The sequence below is a fragment of the Pristiophorus japonicus genome, unplaced genomic scaffold, assembly GCF_044704955.1.
Source record: "Pristiophorus japonicus isolate sPriJap1 unplaced genomic scaffold, sPriJap1.hap1 HAP1_SCAFFOLD_627, whole genome shotgun sequence".
NCBI lineage: Eukaryota > Metazoa > Chordata > Chondrichthyes > Pristiophoridae > Pristiophorus > Pristiophorus japonicus.
Genome location: NW_027254539.1, coordinates 244,485 through 269,371, shown reverse-complemented (window position 1 = coordinate 269,371; position 24,887 = coordinate 244,485). Strand labels below are relative to the sequence as shown.

General features: G+C 46.2%; 1 protein-coding gene across 1 annotated transcript in view; it reads right to left on the bottom strand.

Moving 5' to 3' along the window:
• LOC139255775 (uncharacterized) overlaps positions 1-24,887 on the bottom strand; it is a gene marked incomplete at its 3' end in the record, with an annotated part of 142,043 nt that overhangs the window by 14,608 nt on the left and 102,548 nt on the right. Inside the window, exons 8-9 of the mRNA XM_070873987.1 lie at positions 15,014-15,159; positions 620-784 (exon numbers count right to left, since the gene is read on the bottom strand). Of these exons, the coding sequence (XP_070730088.1) occupies positions 620-784; positions 15,014-15,159 (311 nt within the window). The remainder of the gene's footprint in view (positions 1-619; positions 785-15,013; positions 15,160-24,887) is intronic.

Below are 24,887 nucleotides of genomic sequence, written 5' to 3'. Positions count from 1 at the left end.
GGATAAATGCTGTCACCCTGAGAGAGTTCAGCAGGGTCGGCCTCCACGGATGCATTATCAACCCCTGGGGCAGCATCTTAGCAATCCTAGTAATCTGTTGGAGTACAGACTGCTGGACTGCTGTGACACCCTGCAAGTCCCTTTCAACACTGGTAAACCCAGCCATGATGACAGTAGTCTCTACTTGCATGGCTTCAGTCTGAGCTTCCATTGCAGCACTCAGACATTGAGCGGCTTCTGCTTGTGCTGCAATGGAAACAGAGACTTTGGCCATCAGACCCAGCATGATGGTTGGTCCACAAGTACGTTAATGGTTCTGCCCACCTCTTCCACACTGGAAAGGACGGGCTCTAAGCTCTGCTGACAGCCCTGTGTAAGGCTGGAGCTGGACTCCTCCATGTTCCTTGACATTGCATTCAGGCTTTCTGGCAGGCCTGCCAATGCACCAAGGATTTAATTGTGCATAACCATCAACGTTCTTCTGTAGGCGCCCCATCAAGGTCTTAATCTGAGTCCTGTCTAGCAGAACCCCTGTGTGGCCTTGTCCTCCAGGGAGCTGGCAACTATGTTACCCTTTCCCCCTGCCCTGACTGCAGGCCACTCGTGCCCGGTGTCTCACCACGTGCAGATCCCCCATCCAACCTATCCTCTAAAGTATGCGGAGTGTCAGTATCTGAGCTGGTAGCTGGGAGTTTGAAATCGAGTGACTGTGTTACTTCTTCTTCACTCTCCTCTCCCTCTTCATGTTGACCCATTGACTGGGTAGGCTGGATTTCTTGGGTGTCTGAAATAAGAAAGGCACAAGGGAATGCATAAGAGAATGTGGTGAGGGAATGGAGGGAAAGCAAGAGGTGTATGTTTACACCATGTGCAGATTGTAAACCAGAAGAGATTGTGTTGATGAGGGGGAAGTGGGATGTGAAAAGGAGGATAACATATGAGGATACCATCCTCTTCTATTCTTTCAGCCCCGCCACTGGCCATGGGCTCAGCCATGCCCCTGCCGAGAATGGCCAGCATTGTCTCCTTCGTGGGGGTGAGGTCATGCAGGCAAGCCTGTCCATCGCTGGTGAAGGTCTGCTGGTGCCAGCTATGCAACACCTTTTCCTGCACGAGAAAGGGAAGTGTGGAAGAAAGAATCTATGAATCTATGGCTTATGGTAAAGGGAAGGGTTAAATTCTGTTTTTGCTATATTTGAAGAAATAATAGGACTAGAACAACACCCACACTTTTTAGCCTTGAAACTTAGAAATGTAATTAAATGACTATCTGGTATTAAAAGGGAGTCTCCTGATATTCTGCTTATCAGACTGTGAACAGGGAGAAATTATGCAAGGACAGATAGAGTGTGTGCCTCCCGAGACGACCTTTGTACTCACGGAACTAATGAATAAGATTCCTTTTCTATTTCTGTATTCTATTTCTGTATAAAGATAGGGACAATTTGCTTGTAGAGCAGACAGGAAGTGTGTCAGTGAGTGTGGTGTGACATGTTTTGGTGATGTGCGTGTCATGGTTGAATAGGTGACAGTGTGTTCAAGTGGTGAGGTGTGGGTTTGTGGCTTGCAGTAGTGGTAAGTGTGTGCGGCTGAGGTGCAGTTATGAATGTGAAGTGCGAGTCATGTTTGGTAGAGATTGTTGATAAGTGAATGATGGGGGTATGGTGCATTGAGCAGTGTGTGAGACTAGTGGTGCAGATGGTGGGATATGGCTTTTGAAGACTAATTCACTGAGTTTGACCACTTGTGTGAAATTATTAAACTTCTTCCTGCACTGAGTCCAGGTTCTCGGGGCTATTTACTACATTGGCTATCTGTTCCCACTGTAGTCTTGCATATTGCCTTGAAGGTCTCCTGGCCCCCTGTGGAAAGGGAGCCTCTCTCCTGGAGTTGACCTTCTGGACTAAGGCCTCACTGCTGCATCCAAGAACTTTGGAGCACTTTCTTTGGCTTTTGAGCCATTATTCAGTCTTCTTGTTTATAACACTTGCCTTCACAAGCAGTTCCAACACCTGTTGCGGGTAGAAGGTACCTCCCCTTTAAGAGGTGCAGACTGCCTTTAAGAAGTGGAGGCTAGTTATAATTGAAGCTAGCCTCGCACAATCTGGGGCCCCTTGCTGAGCATTCAGCCATTCAGCAGCGGGTTCTTCACTTGGCTGAATGTTACGATCATGTACATTCGGCAGCACAAATTTTATGTGCTGCCTGCAGTCCTCCAAACGGGCGTGGGTTGCTATTGCATTGCGATCCCTTGCCCAATTTTGGGGGTTAATCGAATTTCTAGGTCTTGATCTCTTCTTCTATTACATTACTGACAGTTTTGATGCTGCTACCTGCTCTCACTCTGATCAAGTGCTGGGTTTTCCAATACGTTCGCATTTGTCACATGTGGCTAATTGGGATTGCAGATGTGGCTAGTTGCATTTTTGATTAGCAAATAAAAAATGAAAAATAAAACATTGTGATTTCAATGTCTATGTGATTTCAACACTCATATTCGCAACATATTTACATGTGTACTTCAACGTTTTTGTGCATTTGTTCGTAAAATGGTAAGACAAAAAGCAGAGTGTACCAGTATTTTTTGATTGTTGTGTGCTTTACTTCCTTAGTTACTGGTTATTTGCTAAAATGATGTGTTACACAGGTGAAAATGCTAGACTTCAGCACCAAGTAAAGACTAGCAATATTGTATGGAAAGGTGAGCTGTCATCGTGGTCAGCTCGACCAAACAAAATAGCCACTCAACAAGGAGCTTCAAAAGAGCACATCATGGCAAAGGGCAAAAAAGTGTGTCTGGCATGTCTTGTTATGTAAGTCAACATTGTCTGAGGAAGTCAAACTCCAGCTCACAACAGCTGGACAAAAACCTACAAGCGCATTAAGATGTGCCATGTTTGATGAATTCATTCCAGCATTCCAAACTCTGGTGAAAGTGAAAGACTGCAACACTTTCCATTCTATAGCCTCTGCAGCTACTAGAGCATCTTCAATATCTGCCATCGACAACATAATGTCAACATCAATGGGACTTCCACCCCCAGAACATCCCTAGCTTTGGCAGGCCTGCTAAAGATCCTCACTAACACACTAAATTAGGCTCTTGGTCAGAATGATTTGAAGCCAAGAATGGGTGGCTTAGCTGTACGAGGGGGAAGGAGGAAGGTCAGGAATCAATAGTGGTAGGGGATTCAATAGTTAGGGGAACAGACAGGCGTTTCCTGTGGCCACAGGCGTGTCTCCAGGATGGTATGTTGCCTCCCTGGTGTTAGGGTCAAGGATGTCTCTGAGCGGCTGCACAATATTCTGAGGGGAGAGGGTGAACAGCCAGAGATCATGGTCCATATCAGTACCAATGACATAGGTAGAAAGAGGAATGAGCTTTTGCAGGCAGATTTTAGGGAGCTAGGAAAGACATTAATAAACAGGGCCTCAAAAGTAGTACTCTCCGAATTACTCCTAGTGCCACGTGCTAATGAGTATAAAAATAGGAGGATAAAGCAGATGAACGTGTAGTTGGAGAGATGGGGCAGGAGGGAGGGCTTTAGATTAGCCACAGATTGTAGTACATATCAGTATCAATGATATAGGTAGAAAGAGGGATAAAATCCTGCAGGCAGAATTTAGGGATCTGGGAAAGAGATTAAAAAACAGGACATCAAAGATAGTAATCTCCGGATTATTCCCGGTGCCACGTGCTAGTGAGAAATAGGACGATAGAGCAGATGAATGCGTGGCTGGAGAGCTGGTGCAGGAGGGAGGGCTTCATAATCCTGAGGCATTTGAACCGGTTCTTCGGGAGGTGGGACCTGAACAAGTCGGACCGGATGCACCACAACAGGGCCGGGACCAATAACATTGTGGGGTAATTTTCAAGTGATGTTAGGGAGAGTTTAAACTAGCTTGGCAGGCGGAAGAGAACCGCTGAAAGTGGAAGGCAGAAAATTAGTAAGTGAGTTTGGAAGGCAGAGGAAACAAAGGCTAGAACATAGACAACAAAGGCATTTGGCAGTGCTAAATAGTATATACTTCAATGCAAGGACTATAGTGAATAAGGCAGATGAGCTGAGGGCACAGATAGATATGTAGAAGTATGATACCATGGGCTAAATTTTCGGTTTGGCCGTTTTCGGGGCGGGAAAGTTACCGCCCGGGGAACATCTGTGCTCTGGGGAGAAATTTTTGCCATCTGGGCCCAGCATGAAGGGAGGCATTGTATAATTTTTGCACCGCAAAAATGGTAACCTCGCCAACTAAAGTGCGGGGCCGGAAGCGCTCCAAGAGAGGCTTTGGGGGGGGCGGGGGGAACAAAAAAACATAAAGACATTCCAAAAACATTGCCCACACCACAACACAAATCGCTACAAAAATATAAAAGAATAAACACTCAAACTTACCTTTTCTGCACTTTATCTACCTCACCGCCGCCAACATGGCTGGACCGCTGTCTTTTACCTGGCGGTCATCGCGGGGCGCATGGGTTGGATGCGAGTCAAAACTCGCACTAGTGTCGCAACAAGAGACGTTGCACACCCAGCGCGGCTCTTCCCAACAGTGCTTCTAAGCGCCGCCGCAGAACCCGACCCAAAGCTCCCAACAGGATGCAGGAGACCTCGCCACCCCATTTCTCACCGCTCCGGGGCGAGATCCGGAGCACAAAGGACCCGAAAATCCAGCCCCACAGCTATTACTGAAACATGGCTTAAAGTAGGGCAGGAATGTCAGCTCAACATTTCTGGTTACAGGGTTTTCAAACGAGATAAAGAGGGGGATGAAAAAACAGAGAGGGTCGCAATATTGGTTAAATAAACAATTACAGCTGTGAGGAGGGAGGATATGTTAGAAGGATCCTCAAATGAGGTCATATAAGTTGAACTGAAGAACAAAAAAGGGGCAATCACATAGACCCCCAAATAGCCAGAGGGAGAGAGAAGAGCAAATATATAGGCAAATTCTAAGAAAAAAAAATAGGGCATTAATAGTAGGGGATTTTAACTACCCTAATATTAACTGGGATAAAATCACTGTAAAAGGGAAAGAGGTATTCAGGAGAACCTTTTTAGCCAGTACGTAGCAAGCCCAACAAGAGAGGTGGCAGTTCTGGACTGGGTTTTTAGGGAATGAAGCTGGGCAGGTAGAAGGGGTATCAATGGGAGAGCATTTTGGTGGTAGTGACCATAATTCAATTAGATTTAGTATAGTTATGGAAAGGGACAAAGATAGACCAGGAGTTAAAGTTTTCAATTGGGGAAAATCCAATTTTACTAAGCTGAGATGTGATTTAACAAAAGTGGACTGGAAACAACCACATGATGGTAAATCAGTGTTAGAGCAGTGGGAGGCATTCAAGGAGAAGATAGTGAGGGTTAAGGTTTTCTATGTTCCCTTAAAGAAAAAGGATGAGACTGCCAAATCTAGAGTCTCCAGGATGTCAAGGAGCAAGGAGATATGGGAAAAAGAGAAACTTATGTCAGATACCGAGAGCTCAATACCACAGAAAGCCTAGAGGAGTATAGAAAGGAAATTAGGAAAGCAAAGAGAAGGCATGAAAAAATATTGACAAGTAAAATCAAGGAAAACCCAAAAATGTTTGATAAATACATAAGGAGCAAGAGGATAACTAAGGAAAGAATAGGGCTTATTAGAGACCAAAAAGGTAACCTATGTGTGGAGATGGAAGAAGTGAGTATGGTCCTTAATTGATACTTTGCGCTTGTATTCACAAAAGAGTGGGAAAACGCAGACATTGTAGTTAAGGGGGAGAAGTGTGAAATATTAGATGAAATAAACATAGTGAGAGAGGAAATATAATGGGCTAAATTTTCAGCTTTTAGGATTTGGGGGCGTTAATGACGACAGGGCGGTCCTGATACCACCTGGAAAAAGTTTGCGTCTCAGTCAGCAAAATTGGGCAGCGGGGCCCTGAGTGTAAGGCGGAGCGGTAAGGGCGGTGTTGCATATCTCTCTTAGGGCGCTGGGCCGGCTGAGCATGTAAAAATCCCGAGCTAAGCAGGCGGCCTCGGAGGGCTCTAAGAGAGGCCTGGGGAGGAAAAAAAAGCCTGAAAAATATCCACCAAAAACATTCCTAATTCATACTCCATGCCACCACAACACAAATTGCAAAAAAAAGAATCACACTTACCTAAGTTGACATTACTTACCTCACTGCAGCCGCTACAGGTTGAATTGCCCGTTTTCACATGCGGTCCCAGCAGGACGCTCTACGCAGCGCTATGGGTCAGGCTGGACTCAAAAATTGAGCCGGTGCCGCAACCAGGGTCATTGCACACCGACTCACCTCTTCCGGGCGGTAATGCTCCGCGCCCTGCTGAAACCGGCCCCGAAAACCCTGGCGGGGCACTGGAAGTTGGCTGCCTACCCAGAAGAGCTCACCACTGCCAATGCCGCCCTTCCGAGACGAATACAGAGACGGACTGGAGCAGAAAATTCAGCCGTAAGGGGTGTAGCATCTTTGAAAGTAGATAAATCGTCAGGCCTGGATGAAATGTATTTCGGGCTGTGAAGAGAAGCAAGGGAGGAAATAGCGGAGGCTCTCATCATCATTTTCCAACCCTCTCTGGCTACAAGCGTGGTGCCCGAGGACTGGAGGACGTCTAACATTGTGCCTTTGGTTAAAAGAGAAAGGGATAGACCAAGTAAGTATCTGCCAGTTGGCTTACCCTCGGTGGTGGGCAAATTGTTGGAAAAAATTCTGAGGGACAGTATTAATTGTCATTTAGAAAGGCATGGATTAATCAAGGACAGTCAGTATGGATTTGTTAAGGAAGGTCGTGTCTGACTAATTTGATTGAATTTTTTGAAGAGATAACAAAGAGGGTAGTGCGTTTGATGTAGACTATATGGGTTCCCCCCCACTCCAGGGTCGTTGAGGGTAGCATATTTAGTGTAGTCTACATGGATTTTAGCAAGGCTTTTAACAAGGTCCCACATGCAAACTGGGCATAAAAGTAAAAGCCCATGGGATCCAAGGGAAAGTGGCAAGTTGGATCCAAAATTGGCTCAGTGGCAGGAAGCGAAGAGTAATGGCCGACGAGTGTTTTTGTGACCGGAAGGCTGTTTCCAGTGGGGTTCTTCAGGGCCTTGCTTTTTGTGGTAAATATCAATGATTTGGACTGGAATGTAGGGAGCATGATTTAAGAAGTTTGCAGATGATACAAAAATTGGCTGTGTGGAAAGAAGCTCTAGACTGAAGATATCAGTGGACTGGTCAGGTGGGCAAAAAAGTGGCAAATGGAATTCAGTTCTGAGAAATGTGAGGTAATGCATTTGGGGAGGGCTAACAAGGCAAGGGAATACACAATAAATATTTTTTTATTCATTCACGAGATGTAGGCGACGCTAGCCACTATTTATTGCCCATCCCTATTTGCCCTTGAGCCACCTTCTTGAACCACTGCAGTCCAGGGTACTTCTTTATACTGGTTAGGTACAACTGCGTGGGCTGCTAGCCATTTCATAGGACAGTTAAGATTCAACCACATTGCTCTGGGTCTGGAATCACATAAGCCAGACCAGAAAGGACATTTGTGAACCAGATAGGTTTTACAACAATGAGTTTCATAGTCAACATTACTGAGACCAGCTTTTTATTCCAGATTTATTTAATTGAATTTAAATTTGCCATGGTGGGATTTGTACAAACATCTCCAGATCATTTGTCCAGTTCCTTGAATTACTAGCCTAGTAGCATAACCAATGTGCTACCGCACCCCGAAATAAATAGTAGAACACTGAGAAGTGTAGTAGAACAGAGGGACCTTGGAGTGCATGTCCATAGATCCCTGAAGGTAGAAGGACAGGTAGACAAGGTGGTTAAGAAGGCATAGGGGATACTTTCCTTTATTAGCCGTGGCATAGACTACAAGGGCAGGGAGGTTATGCTTGAACTGTATAAAACACTAGTTAGGCAACAGCTAGTGCACTGCGTGCAATTTTGTTAGCCACATGACAGAAAGATGTGATTGCACAAGAGAGGGTACAGAGGAGATTTGTGAGGATCTTGCCAGGACTGGAGAATTTTAGCTATGAGGCAAAATTGGATAGGCTGGGATTGTTTTCTTTGGAACAGAGGAGGTTGAGGGGAGATTTCATTGAGGTGTATAAAATTATGAGGGAACCTGGATAGATTTCCCTTAGCAGAGAGGTCAATAACCAGGGGTGGGCATAGATTTAAAATAATTGTTAGGAAGATTAGAGGGGAGTTGAGGAGAACTTGTTTCACCCAGAGGGTGGTGGGATTGCGGAACTCACTGTCTGAAAGGGTGGTAGAGGCAGAAACCCTCATCACATTTAAAAAGTACTTGGATATGCACTTGAAGTTCCGTAACCTACAAGGCTACGGACCAGGAGCAGGGAAGCGTGATTAGGCTACACAGCTCTTTTTTGGCTGGCACAGATACGATGGGCTGAATGGCCACCTTCTGTGCCATATACTTCTATGATGTGTATTCAACTTAACTGGAAAACTGAATAGAGTGAGTTTCTATTGGGGATTGTTGGCATCCAATTTCCTGGTTCCTAATGACAGTCAGAATATTCACCTTGATAGACTTTATAAATACCAGCAAAATTGCAGTAGAATAATGCAAATTTCCTAAAGGAATGACAGAGTAAATTGATAGCTAGAGCTTTAGGTGGACTATGTTACACGGGCATTACACTTTGCACACAATATTCTGATATGTACCCCATGCCATGCATGCTCTATGCCAGTTTCACTAAAATGGAAAATTACCCCCAATATCTTCAGATGATTTAGCGCTCACCATGAGACAACAATAATTCATGTTGAATTTGAAGAGTGGAAAAATCAAAAAAAGAGTGGAATTATAATAACTAAATGTGAAAAGTAGAGAGAAGGTAGTCAGAAAAAAATACAAAGAGTAAAAATATACAAAGCATAAATGGAGAGGCACGGAGACAGTAAACACAGAGGTATAAGAGGTATAAGATAGACAGGTAAGACTTAAAGGGAGGATAGACAAAATATATGAAGGTGAGACGCAGAGGTGAAGACAGAAATGACTGTGAGAAATTGATGGGCAGAAATTTGTTAGCATCTAATTTGGGGCGTTAACTTTTAACATTTTGCAAAGTTAGCGTCCGGCGAAATGGCTGCTAAATTGTGGGAAATTAGGCGTTTTCACCCCAGGAGTGAAGGAGGGCAGTAAATGAGGCTAAAATGGCCTCAGTGGGGCACTGCAGGGGCGCTATTGCCAGAGAGTTACCCAATTTCAGCTGACTTGCATTCAGCAATCAGACTTCAATCCTTGACTCAAGTTCATTCCAGCTCTTAAAGGCAAGGTAATTTCCAGCTGCAGCTGCTCATTTTCAGCATTGCTGCACTTGAGTCAGGCCTCTCAGCAACTGAAGCATGTGGGATGGCTGGTGCAAATCCTGCTGCAAGGGAGAAGGCCACGCTCTTCAATAATGTGGCATTGAAGACATTGTTGGCAGCAGTGGAGAGAAGGGAATCGTTGTTCCCTGCATCTAGAAGGAGGCCATCGTCACAGGTATTCAGGGCCATGTGACGAGAAGTGGCCAAGGATGTGTTGGCCAACTCTGTAGACAGAAAGAACCCTGACACAGTGCCGCAAGAAGTTCAACGGCCTCAGTCGAGTGGTCAAGGTGAGTACATGCTTCCACACCTCCTACAGACCAGCATCTGAACCTCTGTCTGTGCACACTGTGCAAACCACCACTTCCCCATCACTCAACCTCCAAACATGTGCAACTACTCAAACTGACATCCTCATCTCGTGCCTTGCCTACATTTATAGCTATTCAACCTCGGCAGGCATATCTTCCATATACATAGCTGGACACTTCTTCACACAAGTTCCTTTCTGTTGCAGGCCAAGATGGCACGTAATAGGAGGGATCAGCAGCGCACTGGAGTGTGGGGGAACCTCAACTGTGCGAGTTCACTGACCTTGAGAAGTGAGTGCTGTGGCTCATTGGCCTGCAGGTGGTGGGCGCCGTGGTGGGTGGAGACGTCGACCCCGCTGGGGGCAATACTGGTATCTTTATCCCCTCTCCTTTTCTAAACCCACTTCCCCGTCAACCCAGAAGACTTTATCACTTTCCAGATCTTAATACTGTCTGCCTTCCTTGCTCCATTCCTGCCCCCCTGCCCTTAACACGGGTTTTGTGCCATTTATGCTTTCAGAAAACCAACCAGCAAATGTGCATCTCTCACCCGCAGGCACCAGCTCAGAGACTGGCACTGCGCATTCATTAGAGGTTAGCTTGGCAGAGGGGTCTGCACTGGATGAATGCACCGGGGCCTAGCGGGATGCAACAAGGTCAAGGGGAAAGGGAACCTCGGGAGCCATCTCTCCGGAGGGCAAGTTCGCACTTGAGTTCTGCTGCAGAGGACCTCGATGGGCAAGCATTCACAAGAAGAGTGATGGCCATGTACTCTGACATGATAGGTGCAACGGCATAGGTACCAGAGAGCCTCTTGGCAGTGGTAAGGAGCGTGGAGGAGGCCACCGCCAACACTGCACATAGCTTTGCGCACACCATACAGCCCACCATTGCCAATCTGCAGACGATGGTGGACTCCCAGAGAGGCCGTGCGGATCCAGCCCTCATGACGCGTGTCATGGGCGATGTGGCAGCTTCCATTGCACCACAGGCAGAAGCAACGCAACATCTTAGAGCTGTGATGCAGTCAGTGACTGCTGGCATTGAGTCTCAGACTGTTCTCATGCCGTCTCAGCTGGATGCCACGCGAGCTCTGACTGCTGCCAGTGCCGCTGGGTCCACCACAGCTCACCGGGGATCTCATGGGGTCACAGCATCCTACCAATCTGTGCTGCAGCAGATTGCTGGGGATGCTGAGGTGCTGCCCTGGGTGAGTGTCACTGGGTCAGTGGAGCAGGAACCTGCTGTCCTCTCTCACGATGACAGCATTCCTGGGCCCACAACTGCCATTCCGCCATTGCACTTGTCGCTGCCCGTCAGCCAGCCAGCCAGACTGCCGACGCTCAGCCTGAGGTGGTGCAGCCTACTGCCGGCTCTTCCAGGCCCAGAGCTGGTCGAGGCCGTCCTGCAAGGCCATCTGTAGTCTCTGGCCCTGACACACAGCAGCCTTCCACAAGCCATGCTGCAGCCACAGGGGACACACTGAGGACGAGCACTGGAAATAGTTAAAGCAAAGAGGGGATATAATGAAATGCAGACGGGTGATTCTGAAATACATTGATACAGGTAATTGTTATTACATAAATTTTTATTGGAATGTTTCATCTTTTCTGTTGTTTCTCATTTCAGTTTTGTGGCTTTGGTATGGAAGGATAAATTGATGTGGTGATGGGGAAATCCAGAGGAACCGGGAAGCGGATGGAATTCACTGGAACTGAACTCTGATGAGACGGGTCGCGGACCGCCCTTGCAGAATCGCGATTGAATGGCTGCCTCCTCCGTCGCTGGTGTTGCTGCTCCTGCTCCTCCTCATTCTCTCCTCCTTGTCCTCCTCCTCCTCCTCCCCCTCCCCCTCCTCCTACCCCTCTTGAGGTGGTGCAGCTATCCCTGGTGGCAATGGCTGTGCCCTCATGATGGCCAGGTTGTGCAACATCCAGCAGACAACTTCGAATAGGGATATCCGCTCAGGCGAGTTCTGGAGAGCTCCTCCTGAGTGGTCAAGGCAGCGGAACCAATTCATCAGCGGATGAATGCTCGTGGCAGCTGCCAGGATAGTGGGCATTGGCAGTGAGGATTCGGCGTGTGTGGTCGCACACCAACTGCACATTCAGTGAGTGGTAGCCTTTGCGGTAACGGAATGCCTCAAGATTGTTATGCGGTGCCTGCAAAGCGATGTGGGTGCAGTCAATGGCGCCCTGCACCATGGGAAAACCCGCTATCCTGACGAAACCACATGCACGCTCATGCTGCTTCTCTCTGGTCATGGGGAAGGAAATGTAGTCCCTTCTCCTTCTGTACAGAGCATCTGTGACCTTGCAGTTGGAGCAATGCACGGTAAACTGGGAGATGTTGGAGATGTCTCCTGTTGCACCCTGAAAGGATCCATTGGCATAGAAATTGAGCGCAATGGTGACCTTGACTGCCCCTGAGAGAGCCATCCTCGAGGCTCAAGGTCTGGTTGCAGCAGAAGGCAGAGCTCTGTGACCACGCCCTTGCTCAAACGCAGCCTTTGAACACACTGTTCCTCAGTGAAATTGATGTAGGAAAACTACTGCTGGAACACCCTGAGAGGGTAAGGTCTCCTATTGCCAGCCCTGTTGGACCTTCAGCCTTTGGCCACAATTTGCTGTCTTTCTCCCTGTCTTTGTCTCCAACTAAGTAGCCTCCAACTGTGAGGTCGAAGCAGGAACTCGAGTGCTAACACAGCCCCCATAAAGTGATATAAATCTTGTCATTTCAAATCTGCCCTCAATGAAACAAAGGAATGGTTAAGAGGCAGAACAGTCTTTGAATTGAAAATCACTCAAATCTGTCTAACAGCCACTCTGCCTATGTGTCAGCAAGCTGCAAGGAGTAATGGCCAACAAAAATTGTTTCTAAAGATGATGTCTTTAAATAGCCCTCCTTCAGCCAACTCCCAACTGCAACTCGACAGCTGAAGCTATTGTTGTCAGTGCCAGGCGGTAAGTGAGGGGGCGCGGCCGAATTCCTCTTCCAGGGTGGTAACGGTGTGCTGCACACGACAATTACGGCTTCATTGCCGGGTGCAGCCAAGCAGGGCACTAACGGCAGGAGTGTGGCGCTACCTGTTAGCGCCTCCGCAAAATCCCCATCCAATTTTGCGGGTGGGGGGCACGCTTTACTCGCCACGCCCAGGCGAAAACCCATTTGCGCCATGTTTGCGCCTCTCAAAGACGCTAACAGCAGGCGCACAGGAGCCCAACTTCGCCCCTAAATGTTTAGACAGTAGATAAAGTGTGAAAGGGTGTGTAATATAAGAGAAAAGGGGAAAAAAAGTCGAGAAATACGAAGCAGAGAAAAGGATTTATCATAAAAAAAGAAGAGCATGCTGGAGAGAAAATACAGAGGAAGAAAAGGTATCAAGAAAGGAATATAGGAAGAAAATAGGTTGAAAAGAAACAGAGTAGAGATAAAGAAAGAAAAAGAAAGAACATGGTTTTATATTGGCCCTGAAATTCCGTTTTGTCCTTTCCGCGGGCATTTTAGAGAAAAAATACGCACCTACCTTAAGCTGCTGCCCACGTTCGACTTTCCGATGCTGAGGGCTCTCCTGACTGCGATTCGCAGTGCGTGCAGAGCGGGACGTGCACAGGCCTGGAGCTGGAGTCACATAGCTCTGGCAGCCAATCAGGTAAAGTATCATAGTAATAGGAGTTCCGTAAGGTCCTAAACTCCTATTACAGTGATTGAGAAACAGCCCCATACACCCAAAACACAGCCGCAAATACCCAAAAATGCTAATAAAAAAATAGAAAATATACACTACATTCATTTAAATTAAAGTTATTAATGTCTTTAAAAAAATATATATTTTCCCGATTTTTTAAAAAGTTTTTTAAAATAAACTTACCGTTGTGGGGAGGGTTTTTAATTATAAAATATGTTTTCATAACTTTATTTTTATATATTTTTTAAAACAATTGCCTTGTAAAAGTAGGCTATGCGCCTGCTTTTTCAGGCGCATGATTTTTGAGGACAATTGTGTGCGTAAATATCGGAAATTTGCACTTACAAGTGTCCTCGCTCCCGATCTGCGGATGATCTGTCAAGCTAGAAACCTGACAGATCAGAAAAGCTGGTTTTCAGCGCATGCGCATTGCGCGCCGAAAGCCGGCTTTTCCGATGCCTTCCCGGGTCCGTACAAGCTTAGTACAGGCCCGGGAACATCGGAATTTCAGGGCCATTGTGTCGATTTGAGCTGTTTAATATCGCATCCAAAACACTGTGCCTCCGACAGTGCAATATGCCTTCAGTACCGAAGTGTCAACCTAAATTATGTGCTCAAGTCTCTGGATTGGGGCTTGAACCCATAACCTTCTGATTTAAGAGGCAAATGCTATCACTGAGGCAAGGTTGACACATATCAGAGATAGTGAAGAGGGGTACAGATATGATAGAAAGGGTAGACAGGGAAGTAGAGAGAATACAAAACAGATAGATGAGAGGATAATGAGGAAGGGGTTGAGGAGAAAATATGGGCCGAAATTTGCGGTCAGAGGCTTCCCACGGTTGAATGCCTCCAAACCACAATAAAACTACGAACCTACCTGACAGTCCTGGATCCACGGAGATTTTCACTCCTGTGCCTCTACGCGATTGCATGCGTAAAGGCCCATGTATCCCGGGGGCGCATGCAGTTCGCAAGCACCCCTGGGATCAAGTGGGCCGACCCAACCAATCAGAAAGCGGATTCCCATCATGCTTACGGCGATTCCATTTATGTACCGAGTCCCCGTAAGCTTAATAGGATCACTCAAAAAACACACTTGCACAACACTGAAATAAAAAGAATCATTACATATTTTAAAATTAATTAAAATACAATTTAACATTTAAATCAAAAAATTAATGTATTCAAAAATAAATGTAAACATTTTCCAAGGGGCCAAAAATAGCCTAAACTTACTTTACAGGTTTTTGAATGTTAAAATGATATTTTTAAATTTAATTTTAATATTTATTTAAACCCTTTAGGCTGGTAAAAGAATTTGCAAGGCACTTACAGCAGTGTACGCATGGAAAATCTGGGCCAACGTTAGCAAGAGAATGGATGAGTGTGAAAGACCAAGGTGCATACAGAAAATACGACAGTTTGAGAGAAAAGTTCAAAATCAGAGAAGAGGAAAGAGAAAAAAAAAACAGATGTTTCAACAAATGTATTGATTAGAAATACATTTATCTACATTTCTAAAGATAAAGGAATATTTTAACTGATTTTAAATATGAAATCATACCAAAGATCACCTCAAGTGATTTAAAAAGCTTGTCAGCAGTTTATGTATGCAGATGTGTCACAATGAGCCATGAATAATAAAATGGATACCTTCTTTTATCATGGTCACCAGCTCATAAAGAATTGATTGAAGGTCCTCAGTGCTGAAATATTTTATTTTCATCTGATAAACTGGACCATATTTCAAATAAGTGTTGCACTTTGTGGTTGTTGAGTTAGAATTTAAAATGTTCTTCCTGGAAAATATTTGTCATCAGAAAATCATAAACTGGCGAAGTTTAATGCAAAACATGTCAAATTTAACTTTACCATAAGCACATTAATTAAAAGTACAGTATGTTAAGTTACTAATTATTCATAAATCAAGTTTAATCAACATTTTAGTGCAATTAAATCTGTTAAGGAATGAACAATATTTGCTCTGGGAAATGAGTAAAATGATTGGTTTGGGCAGAGTGAGTGCGCGGGAAGAGGGCCCAGATGCTATGGTGGCTTTCCAACTCCAAATATAGCCTGTGCAAGACCCATTCCAACTAATGATGTACCACAGATGCTTATATGGGGGGGGGGGGGGGTAGGGTAATGTGCTATGTCACAGTTGGCGTATACATTATCTTGCTGCTGCAGAAGATCCTTGCCCACCAGAAGGCCAATCATGCATCAACACAGTAATGAGGCTGGTCATGAATCTGTGGCTTCCAATTGGCTATGAAATTTGTCAACTAGCTGCTACCATATTGAGCGACTTACCCAACTCTATCGTGGTCTTTTGATTGCAGGCTTTGAATGCTCCTACAACCAGCATCTCTGAGATGTCGCAGTTGTGCCAAAGTGGGACAAGGGCTCAAGTCCTGTGACATATCTTCAGTGACAGGTAGGCCTCTCTCTCTCTCTCCCTCTCTCTCTATCTCTCTCCTGTCAGCATTAGCAATACAATTGAATATATTTAGCCACCAATTAGTCTAGTTCTTAGTCTGGTGTGTAGGAGAGGGTGTACAAGGAGCTTAATGAAGGAACAACTGTTTCCAAACTTAGTCAAACATTTTGAGAGCAGCTCATATTCTAGACAACTGATGCTGAGAACTGAGCTGTATAGTAATAATGGATGAGGTTCGGGAGGTATTCCTTGCTTTCCTGCTTGGGTAATTGGAGCTGTCTGAGATGTATACAATGGGCCAGAGATTTGCCCCGCAAGTTCCAATTTTTCGCCTGCACTGTGCATGGGCGACAATCTGGAATTTGCGGCCTTGACAGATCATCCAAATTGACTAAGAAATCATTTTCGCTGGCGCAGAGCCCGGCTATTTGTCCAATTATTACCCAGCAATTGCCCACAAAACTCTTATGGCTGGTAAGAAGGCCTGCTTTCATCAGCGTAAGGGTTATTATAAATCTTAAATGAAACATTTAAAAATAAAAAATCATGCACACACACTTAAAATTAGTTCATGCAAATATTGGCCCAGATTAAAATGTTTAAAATTATTTTTCAAAAACTTTAATTTTTATTGTCTTTGGTGTAATGAAGGAACTTTTAATTATATTTGAAAATCTAAGCATTTATATTTATTAGAGTTGTCTAAATTGTTTAGTTATTTGGGGATTCCATTGCATATCATTAGGAGATTCCATTTGGAAATGACTGCGATGAAATCCTCCTTTCTCATTGGAGGACCAGGCCCATGTCTGCCTATTGCAAAGTGCTGCAGTACAGAGAGACCTGGAGGTCGTTGTGCATGAAACACAAAAAGTTAGTATATGCAGGTACAGCAAGTAATCAGGAAGGCAAATGGAATGTTGGCCTTTATTGCAAGGAGGATGGAGTATAAAAGGAGAGAAGTCCTGCTACAACTGTACAGGGTATTGGTGAGGCCACACCTGGAGTACTGCAGACAGTTTTGGTTTCCGTATTTAAGGAAGGATATACTTGCATTGGAGGCTGTTCAGAGAAGGTTCACTAGGTTGATTCCAGAAATGAGGGGGTTGACATATGAAGATGGGTTGAGTAGGTTGGGCCTATACACATTGGAGTTCAGAAGAATGAGAGGTGATCTTATTGAAACTTATAAGATAATGAGGGGGCTCGACAAGGTGGATGCAGAGAGGATATTTCGACTCATAGGGGAAACTAAAACTAGGGGACATAGTCTTAGAATAAGGGGCCGCCCATTAAAAGTGAGATGAGGAGAAATTTCTTCTCTCAGAGGGTTGTAAATCTATGGAATTCTCTGCCCCAGAGAGCTGTGAATGTTGGGTTATTGAATATATTTAAGGTGGAGATAGACAGATTTTTGAATGATAAGGGAGTAAAGGGTTATGGGGAGTGGGCAGGGAAGTGGAGTTGAGTCCCTGATCAGATCAGCCATGATCTTAATGTAGGTTCGAGGGGCCAAATGGCCTACTCCTGCTCCTATTTCTTATGTGATCCCAGGGACGCTCCCGAACCGCCTACTTTCCTGGAATCAGTGGGCCTTTACACAGGCTTATGCCTGCAGATCTAGGACCCAAACTCTCTGGAGCTTTAGAGCCAGGAGGTAAGTTCGTAGAGCTTTCGCAGATCAGAGGCGTACTCCGGAGGTACGCCTCCGACTGCAAATTCAGGGCCAATGTGTCCTCTCTGCTTGGCTTTGCAGAAAAGATATGCTTGAGCATGGATGGGCATCTTCTAGAAAAGGTAAAGACTGCAGCATGTCCTTATCACCATCCTTCCCAACACTCCATCCAAATCCAACAGCCCAAGTCCAAACAAGAAAGAGGAAGTTGTCAATTTTATATCACTTTTCCATTCACTCTTCATTCAATACCCAAAGCCCCCCCATTCATCCCAATAAATAGCATGCTCCAACACAACCTACAACTCAGCTTCAAATTAACTTCCAAAAATCAACATCATTCTAATTTTTGTGTAGTGCCACCAAACTGTGGACTCTCACCTTAAATGAGGGTTATGGATATCTTCACATTTTTTTCAAGCAATTCTGGAGGGTTGGCCTTTTTTCAAATTTTGGGCTTTGGACGTGGGAGACACTAGCAAGGCCGTATCACCCACATCTACTACCCAACCCTAATTGTCGCAAGAAGGAGGTGGTGGGCCTTTTCTTTGAACATATGTTGTATTCCCTGGAATTTAGCCGGTTATGGGGTGATTTTATCGCAGTTTTCAAGATATTAAGAGGAACTCATGGGGTAAATAGAGAGAAAGTATTTCCACTTGTTGGGGAGTCTAGGATTGAAGGACCAAAAGGTAGAGCCAGGCCTTTCAGGACTGAAGTTCTGAAACACTGCTACTCGCAAAGGGTGGTAGAAGTTTGGAACTCTCTTTCGCAAACAGCAGTTTTGTTAATTATAAATCTGAGGTCGATAGTGATACGTCCTTACTATACAGTATAAATGCACACGAGGCCCATGCTTGAGAGAAGGTCAGTCTGTGACCTGTCCTTTATTCCTCAGCACTCAAGTGATGAAGGTGGGTGGAGCTTCCCCTTTTATACCTGAAGGTCCAGATTAGGAGTGTCTCCCACCTAGTGGTCATTGTTCTCACGGCGTACAACTTAGGTCAGTTTATACATGGGTTACAATGCTGGTTGAATACATGACATCACCTCCCCCCCCCAAAGTCTTATTGGGATCACAGGTTGAGTCTCTCTGGTGGTTTACGCTCCCTTGTAGAGCGCCTGAGTTGGGGCTCCGGTTTTTGGGCGCTGGCCTGAGTGTCTGCTGTTTGCGGAGTGACTGGGCTCTCCTCCCTTTGGTTCCGGTGTTCGGTCACCTGTGGTGGAGTGAACTCTATATCGTGTTCTTCCTCTGCTTCTTCTATGGGGTTGCTGAACCTCCTTTTTGTTTGACCCACATGTTTGTGGCAGATTTGTCCATTGGTAAGTTTAACTACAAGAATCCTATTTCCCTCTTTGGCAACCACAGTGCCTACGAGCCATTTGGGCCCTGCAGCGTAGTTGAGGACAAAAACAGGATCATTTACATCAACACATCGCGCCCTCGCATTCCTGTCATGGTAGTGATATTGTGACTGGCGCCTGCTCTCGACAATTTCTTTCATGGTGGGGTGTATAAGGGATAACCGGGTTTTGAGCGTCCTTTTCATTAGTAGCTCTGCAGGTGGAACCCCTGTGAGCGAGTGTGGTCGGGATCTATAGGCCAACAGGAGGCGTGATAAGCGGGTTTGTAGGGAACTCCCTTGGATTCTGAGCATCCCCTGTTTGATTATCTGCACTGCTCGTTCTGCCTGGCCATTTGAGGCTGGCTTGAACGGTGCCGTTCTAACATGGTTAATTCCATTGCCTGCCATGAAGTCCTGGAATTCAGTGTTTGTGAAGCACGGGCCATTGTCGCTGACCAAGATGTCCGGTAGACCGTGGGCGGCGAACATTGCCCGTAGACTTTCTACCGTGGCAGAGGATGTGCTTGAATTTAAAATGTCACACTCAATCCATTTGGAGTAGGCGTCTACTACAACCAAAAACATTTTCCCCATGAAAGGACCTGCGTAGTCCACATGGATGCGTGACCAAGGCTTGGCGGGCCATGGCCAGGTGCTAAGGGGGGCTTCCCTGGACGCATTGCCCAGCTGGGCACACATGTTGCACATGCAAACACAAAGTTCCAGATCTGCGTCTATCCCTGGCCACCAAACGTGTGACCTGGCAATTGCCTTCATCGTGACAATGCCCGGGTGCCCATTGTGGAGTTCTCTGATGAACACCTCTCTGCCCATCTGGGGCATGACTACACGGTTTCCCCACAGTAGGCAATCTGCCTGAATCGAGAGTTCATCCTTGCGCCTGTGAAATGGTTTAAATTTCTCAGGGCATGCCCTGTACGAGGCTGCCCAGTCCTCATTCAGGACACATTTCTTGACTAGAGACAATAGCGGGTCTCTATTTGTCCAGACTTTAATCTGACGGGCTGTCACGGGTGAGCCTTCGCTTCCGAAAGCTTCAACAGCCATGACCATCTCAGCAGCATGCTCGGTAGCCCCCTCAGTGGTGGCTAGTGGGAGCCTGCTGAGTGCATCGGCGCAGTTTTCGGTGCCCGGTCTGTGCCGAATTGTGTAGTCATAGGCAGCTAATGTGAGTGCCCAGCTCTGTATGCGGGCCGATGTGTTTGCATTTATGGCCTTGTTGTCGGCCAAAAGGGACGTTAGGGGTTTGTGATCTGTCTCCAGGTCAAATTTCCTGCCAAACAGGTACTGGTGCATTTTCTTTACCGCATATACACATGCGAGCGCCTCCTTTTCTACCATCCCGTAGCCTCTTTCTGCCTGGGACAGATTCCTGGAGGCATAAGCTACCGGCTGTAACTGACCCTTGGCATTGACATGCTGCAACACACACCCAACACCACAGGACGACGCATCGCACGTTAATACAAGTTTCTTACATGGGTCATATAGCGTTAACAAATTGTTGGAACATAACAAATTGTGTGCTCTATTAAAAGCCCTTTCCTGGCTGTCCCCCCAGACCCATTCGCGACTTTTCATAGGAGCACGTGTAGCGGCTCTAGCAGCGTGCTCAATTTGGGAAGAAAGTTACCAGCATATTTCAGGAGCCCCAGGAACGAACGCAGCTCCGTCGTGTTACGGGGTTTGGGTGCTCTCTGAATCGCTTCCGTCTTGGACGCAGTAGGGCTGATCCCGTCTGCTGCTACCCTCATCCCCAGGAATTCTACTTCTGGAGCTAGGAAGACGCACTTCGCCTTTTTCAGTCGCAGACCTACCCGGTCCAGTCTGCGTAGCACCTCCTCCAGGTTGTGGAGGTGTTCTTCAGTATCGTAACCCGTAATGAGGATGTCGTCCTGAAAAACCACCGTCCCTGGAATCGACTTGAGGAGGCTTTCCATATTTCGTTGGAAGATCGCGGCGGCCGAGCGAATCCCGAACGGACATCTGTTGTACTCAAACAACCCCTTGTGTGTCGTGATGGTGGTCAGCTTCTTCGACTCACTCGCCAGCTCCTGGGTCATGTAAGCTGAGGTCAGGTCCAATTTTGAAAAAAGTTTGCCACCGGATAGCGTCGCAAAGAGGTCCTCCACTCTCGGTAGCGGGTACTGGTCTTGGAGTGACACCTGATTGATGGTGGCCTTGTAATCGCCACATATCCTGACCGACCTATCCGCCTTGAGCACCGGCACAATCGGGCTCGCCCAGTCACTGAATTCGACTGGCGAGATGATGCCTTCCCTCAACAGGCGGTCCAATTCGCCTTCTATCTTTTCCCGCATCACGTACGGCACCGCTCTGGCCTTGTGGTGTACTGGCCTGGCGTCCGGGTTTATGTGAATCACTACCTTGGCCCCCATGAAAGTGCCAATGCCGTGTTGAAATAATGAGTCAAATTTGTCCAGGACCTGTGAGCATGATACTCGCTCCACAGAGGAAATTGCATTGACATCGCCCCATTTCCAATTCATGACAGCAAGCCAACTCCTCCCCAGTAGTGCGGGACCGTCCCCTGGGACAATCCAGAGTGGCAACCTGTTCTCCGAATCTTTGTGGGTCACGACTACCGTGGCGCTGCCTAGCATCGGAATGATCTGCTTTGTGTAAGTCCATAGCTGTGCGTCAATCGGCGATAATTTTGGCCTCCTGGCCTTGGATGCCACAACTTTTCGAACTGTTTGATACCCATCAGGGACTGGCTGGCACCCGTGTCTAACTCCATTGATACTGGGATGCCATTGAGGAGCACTTTCATCATTATCGGTGGCGTCCTGGTGTATGAACTGTATACGTGCTCCACATGAACTCGCTGAACTTCAGCTTCCAGCGATTTCCCCCAGTGTCCATTTCTGCAATTTCTGCAGGTATTTTGCTCATCTCTGCAAACTCCGGCTGAGTGTATGCCTCCATGCCTCCAGCATGAGTTGCGGTTTGAAACAAAAGGTCCCTTGCCAGTCGATCGTCCCTGACTGCCCCTGTTATTGTCCTTGAGTGCATCATTAACAGGTGTTGATGGCCCCATTACTGGCCGCATTATCCCTTGCAATGGCGTGAATCACTGTTCAGCTTGCCATTGTCTCTGTCGAACTCCCCCTCTGGGTTCGACTACATGTTGGGGCATGCCCGACTGCCCTTGTCTGCCTGGAGAACTGTGTGCTGCTTTAACAATGTTGAATCTCTGTCCCAACCATCCCTTAACACAGTACCTCTCGTCTGTTCTGCTAGTGGCCATGCTCGCGTGGTTTAAATCCCAGTTTCTTGTCACCATTGATACGTCCTTACTATACAGTATAAATGCACACGAGGCCCATGCTTGAGAGAAGGTCAGTCTGTGACCTGTCCTTTATTCCTTAGCACTCAAAGTGATGAAGGTGGGTGGAGCTTCCCCTTTTAAACTTAAAGTCCAGGTTAGGAGTGTCTCCCACCGAGTGGTCATTGTTCTCACGGTGTACAACTTAGGTCAGTTTATACATGGGTTACAATGCTGGTTGAATACATGACAGATAGATTCTTGTTAACCAAGGATATTAAAGGACGGGGGCAAAGGTGGACATATGGAGTTCGGTCACAAATCAGCAGTGATCTTATTGAATGGCAGAACATGCTCGAGGAGCTAAATGGCCTATCCCTTTCCTATGTTCCAAACCATCGCAATTCTTGTGATGATGGTGCTCCTGCAATAGTTTAGGTAGGGAATTCCAGAATATTAACCCAGCAACAATGAAAGAAAGAACAGTGATATATGTCAAAGTCAGGCTCGTGTGTGAATTAAAGGGGAACTTGGAGGTCATGGTGTTCCCACTACTTTGCTGCTCTTGGTGGTAGAGGTTGCAGGGATGCTATTGAAATAACCTTGGTGAGTTGCTGCAGGACATCTGTAGCCAGTGTGCTGGACAGGGTGGATATTGAATCGAGTGCAGGAGCAAGAATCAAATTAACTGAAACCTCTTGAGTGTTGTTGGAGCTGCACCTATCCAGGCAGAGGTAAGTATTCCATCAAATTCCTGACTTGAGCCTTGTAGATGATGGAGAGACTGAGGGGGGTCAGGAGATAAGCTACTCATAACAGTGTAAAGAAGAAAGAAAGTTTGATTTATTTCATGATCGAAGGATGTTAACAAATATGATGTGATTGGGATTACGGAGATGTGGCTCCAGGATGATCAGGGCTGGAAACTCAACATCCAGGGGTATTCAACATTCAGGAAGGATAGAATAAAATGAAAAGGAGGTGGGGTAGCATTGCTGGTTAAGGAGGAGATTAAGGCAATAGTTAGGAAGGACATTAACTTGGATGATGTGGAATCTATATGGGTAGAGCTGCAGAACACCAAAGGGCAAAAAACGTTAGTGGGAGTTGTGTACAGACCTCCAAACAGTAGTAGTGATGTTGGGGAGGGCATCAAACATGAAATTAGGGGTGCGTGCAATAAAGGTGCAGCAGTTATAATGGGTGACTTTAATATGCACATAGATTGGGCCAACCAAACTGGAAGCAATACGGTGGAGGAGGATTTCCTGGAGTGCATAAGGGATGGTTTTTTAGACCAATATGTCGAGGAACCAACTAGGGGGGAGGCCATCTTAGACTGGGTGTTATGTAATGAGAGAGGATTAATTAGTAATCTCGTTGTGCGAGGCCCCTTGGGGAAGAGTGACCATAATATGGTGGAATTCTGCATTGGGATGGCGAATGAAACAGTTAATTCAGAGACCATGGTCCAGAACTTAAAGAAGGGTAACTTTGAAGGTATGAGGCGTGAATTGGCTGGGATGGATTGGCGAATGATACTTAAGGGGTTGACTGTGGATGGGCAATGTCAGACATTTAGAGACCGCATCGATGAACTACAACAATTGTACATTCCTGTCTGGCATAAAAATAAAAAAGGGAAGGTGGCTCAACCGTGGCTATCAAGGGAAATCAGAGATAGTATTAAAGCCAAGGAAGTGGCATACAAATTGGCCAGAAATAGCAGCGAACCTGGGAACTGGGAGAAATTTAGAACTCAGCAGAGGAGGACAAAGGGTTTGATTAGGGCAGGGAAAATGGAGTATGAGAAGAAGCTTGCAGGGAACATTAAGACGGATTGCAAAAGTTTCTATAGATATGTAAAGAGAAAAAGGTTAGTAAAGACAAACGTAGGTCCCCTGCAGTCAGAATCAGGGGAAGTCATAACGGGGAACAAAGAAATGGCGGACCAATTGAACAAGTACTTTGGTTCGGTATTCACGAAGGAGGACACGAACAACCTTCCGGTTATAAAAGGGGTCGGGGGGTCTAGTAAGGAGGAGGAACTGAGGGAAATCCTTATTAGCCGGGAAATTGTGTTGGGGAAATTGATGGGATTGAAGGCCGATAAATCCCCAGGGCCTGATGGACTGCATCCCAGAGTACTTAAGGAGGTGGCCTTGGAAATAGTGGATGCGTTGACAGTCATTTTCCAACATTCCATTGACTCTGGATCAGTTCCTATGGAGTGGAGGGTAGCCAATGTAACCCCACTTTTTTAAAAATGAGGGAGAGAGAAAACAGGGAATTATAGACCGGTCAGCCTGACATCGGTAGTGGGTAAAATGATGGAATCAATTATTAAGGATGTCATAGCAGTGCATTTGGAAAGAGGTGACATGATAGGTCCAAGTCAGCATGGATTTGTGAAAGGGAAATCATGCTTGACAAATCTTCTGGAATTTTTTGAGGATGTTTCCAGTAGAGTGGATAAGGGAGAACCAGTTGATGTGGTATATTTGGACTTTCAGAAGGCGTTCGACAAGGTCCCACACAAGAGATTGATGTGCAAAGTTAGAGCACATGGGATTGGGGGTAGTGTACTGACATGGATTGAGAACTGGTTGTCAGACAGGAAGCAAAGAGTAGGAGTAAATGGGTACTTTTCAGAATGGCAGGCAGTGACTAGTGGGGTACCGCAAGGTTCTGTGCTGGGGCCCCAGCTGTTTACACTGTACATTAATGATTTAGATGAGGGGATTAAATGTAGTATC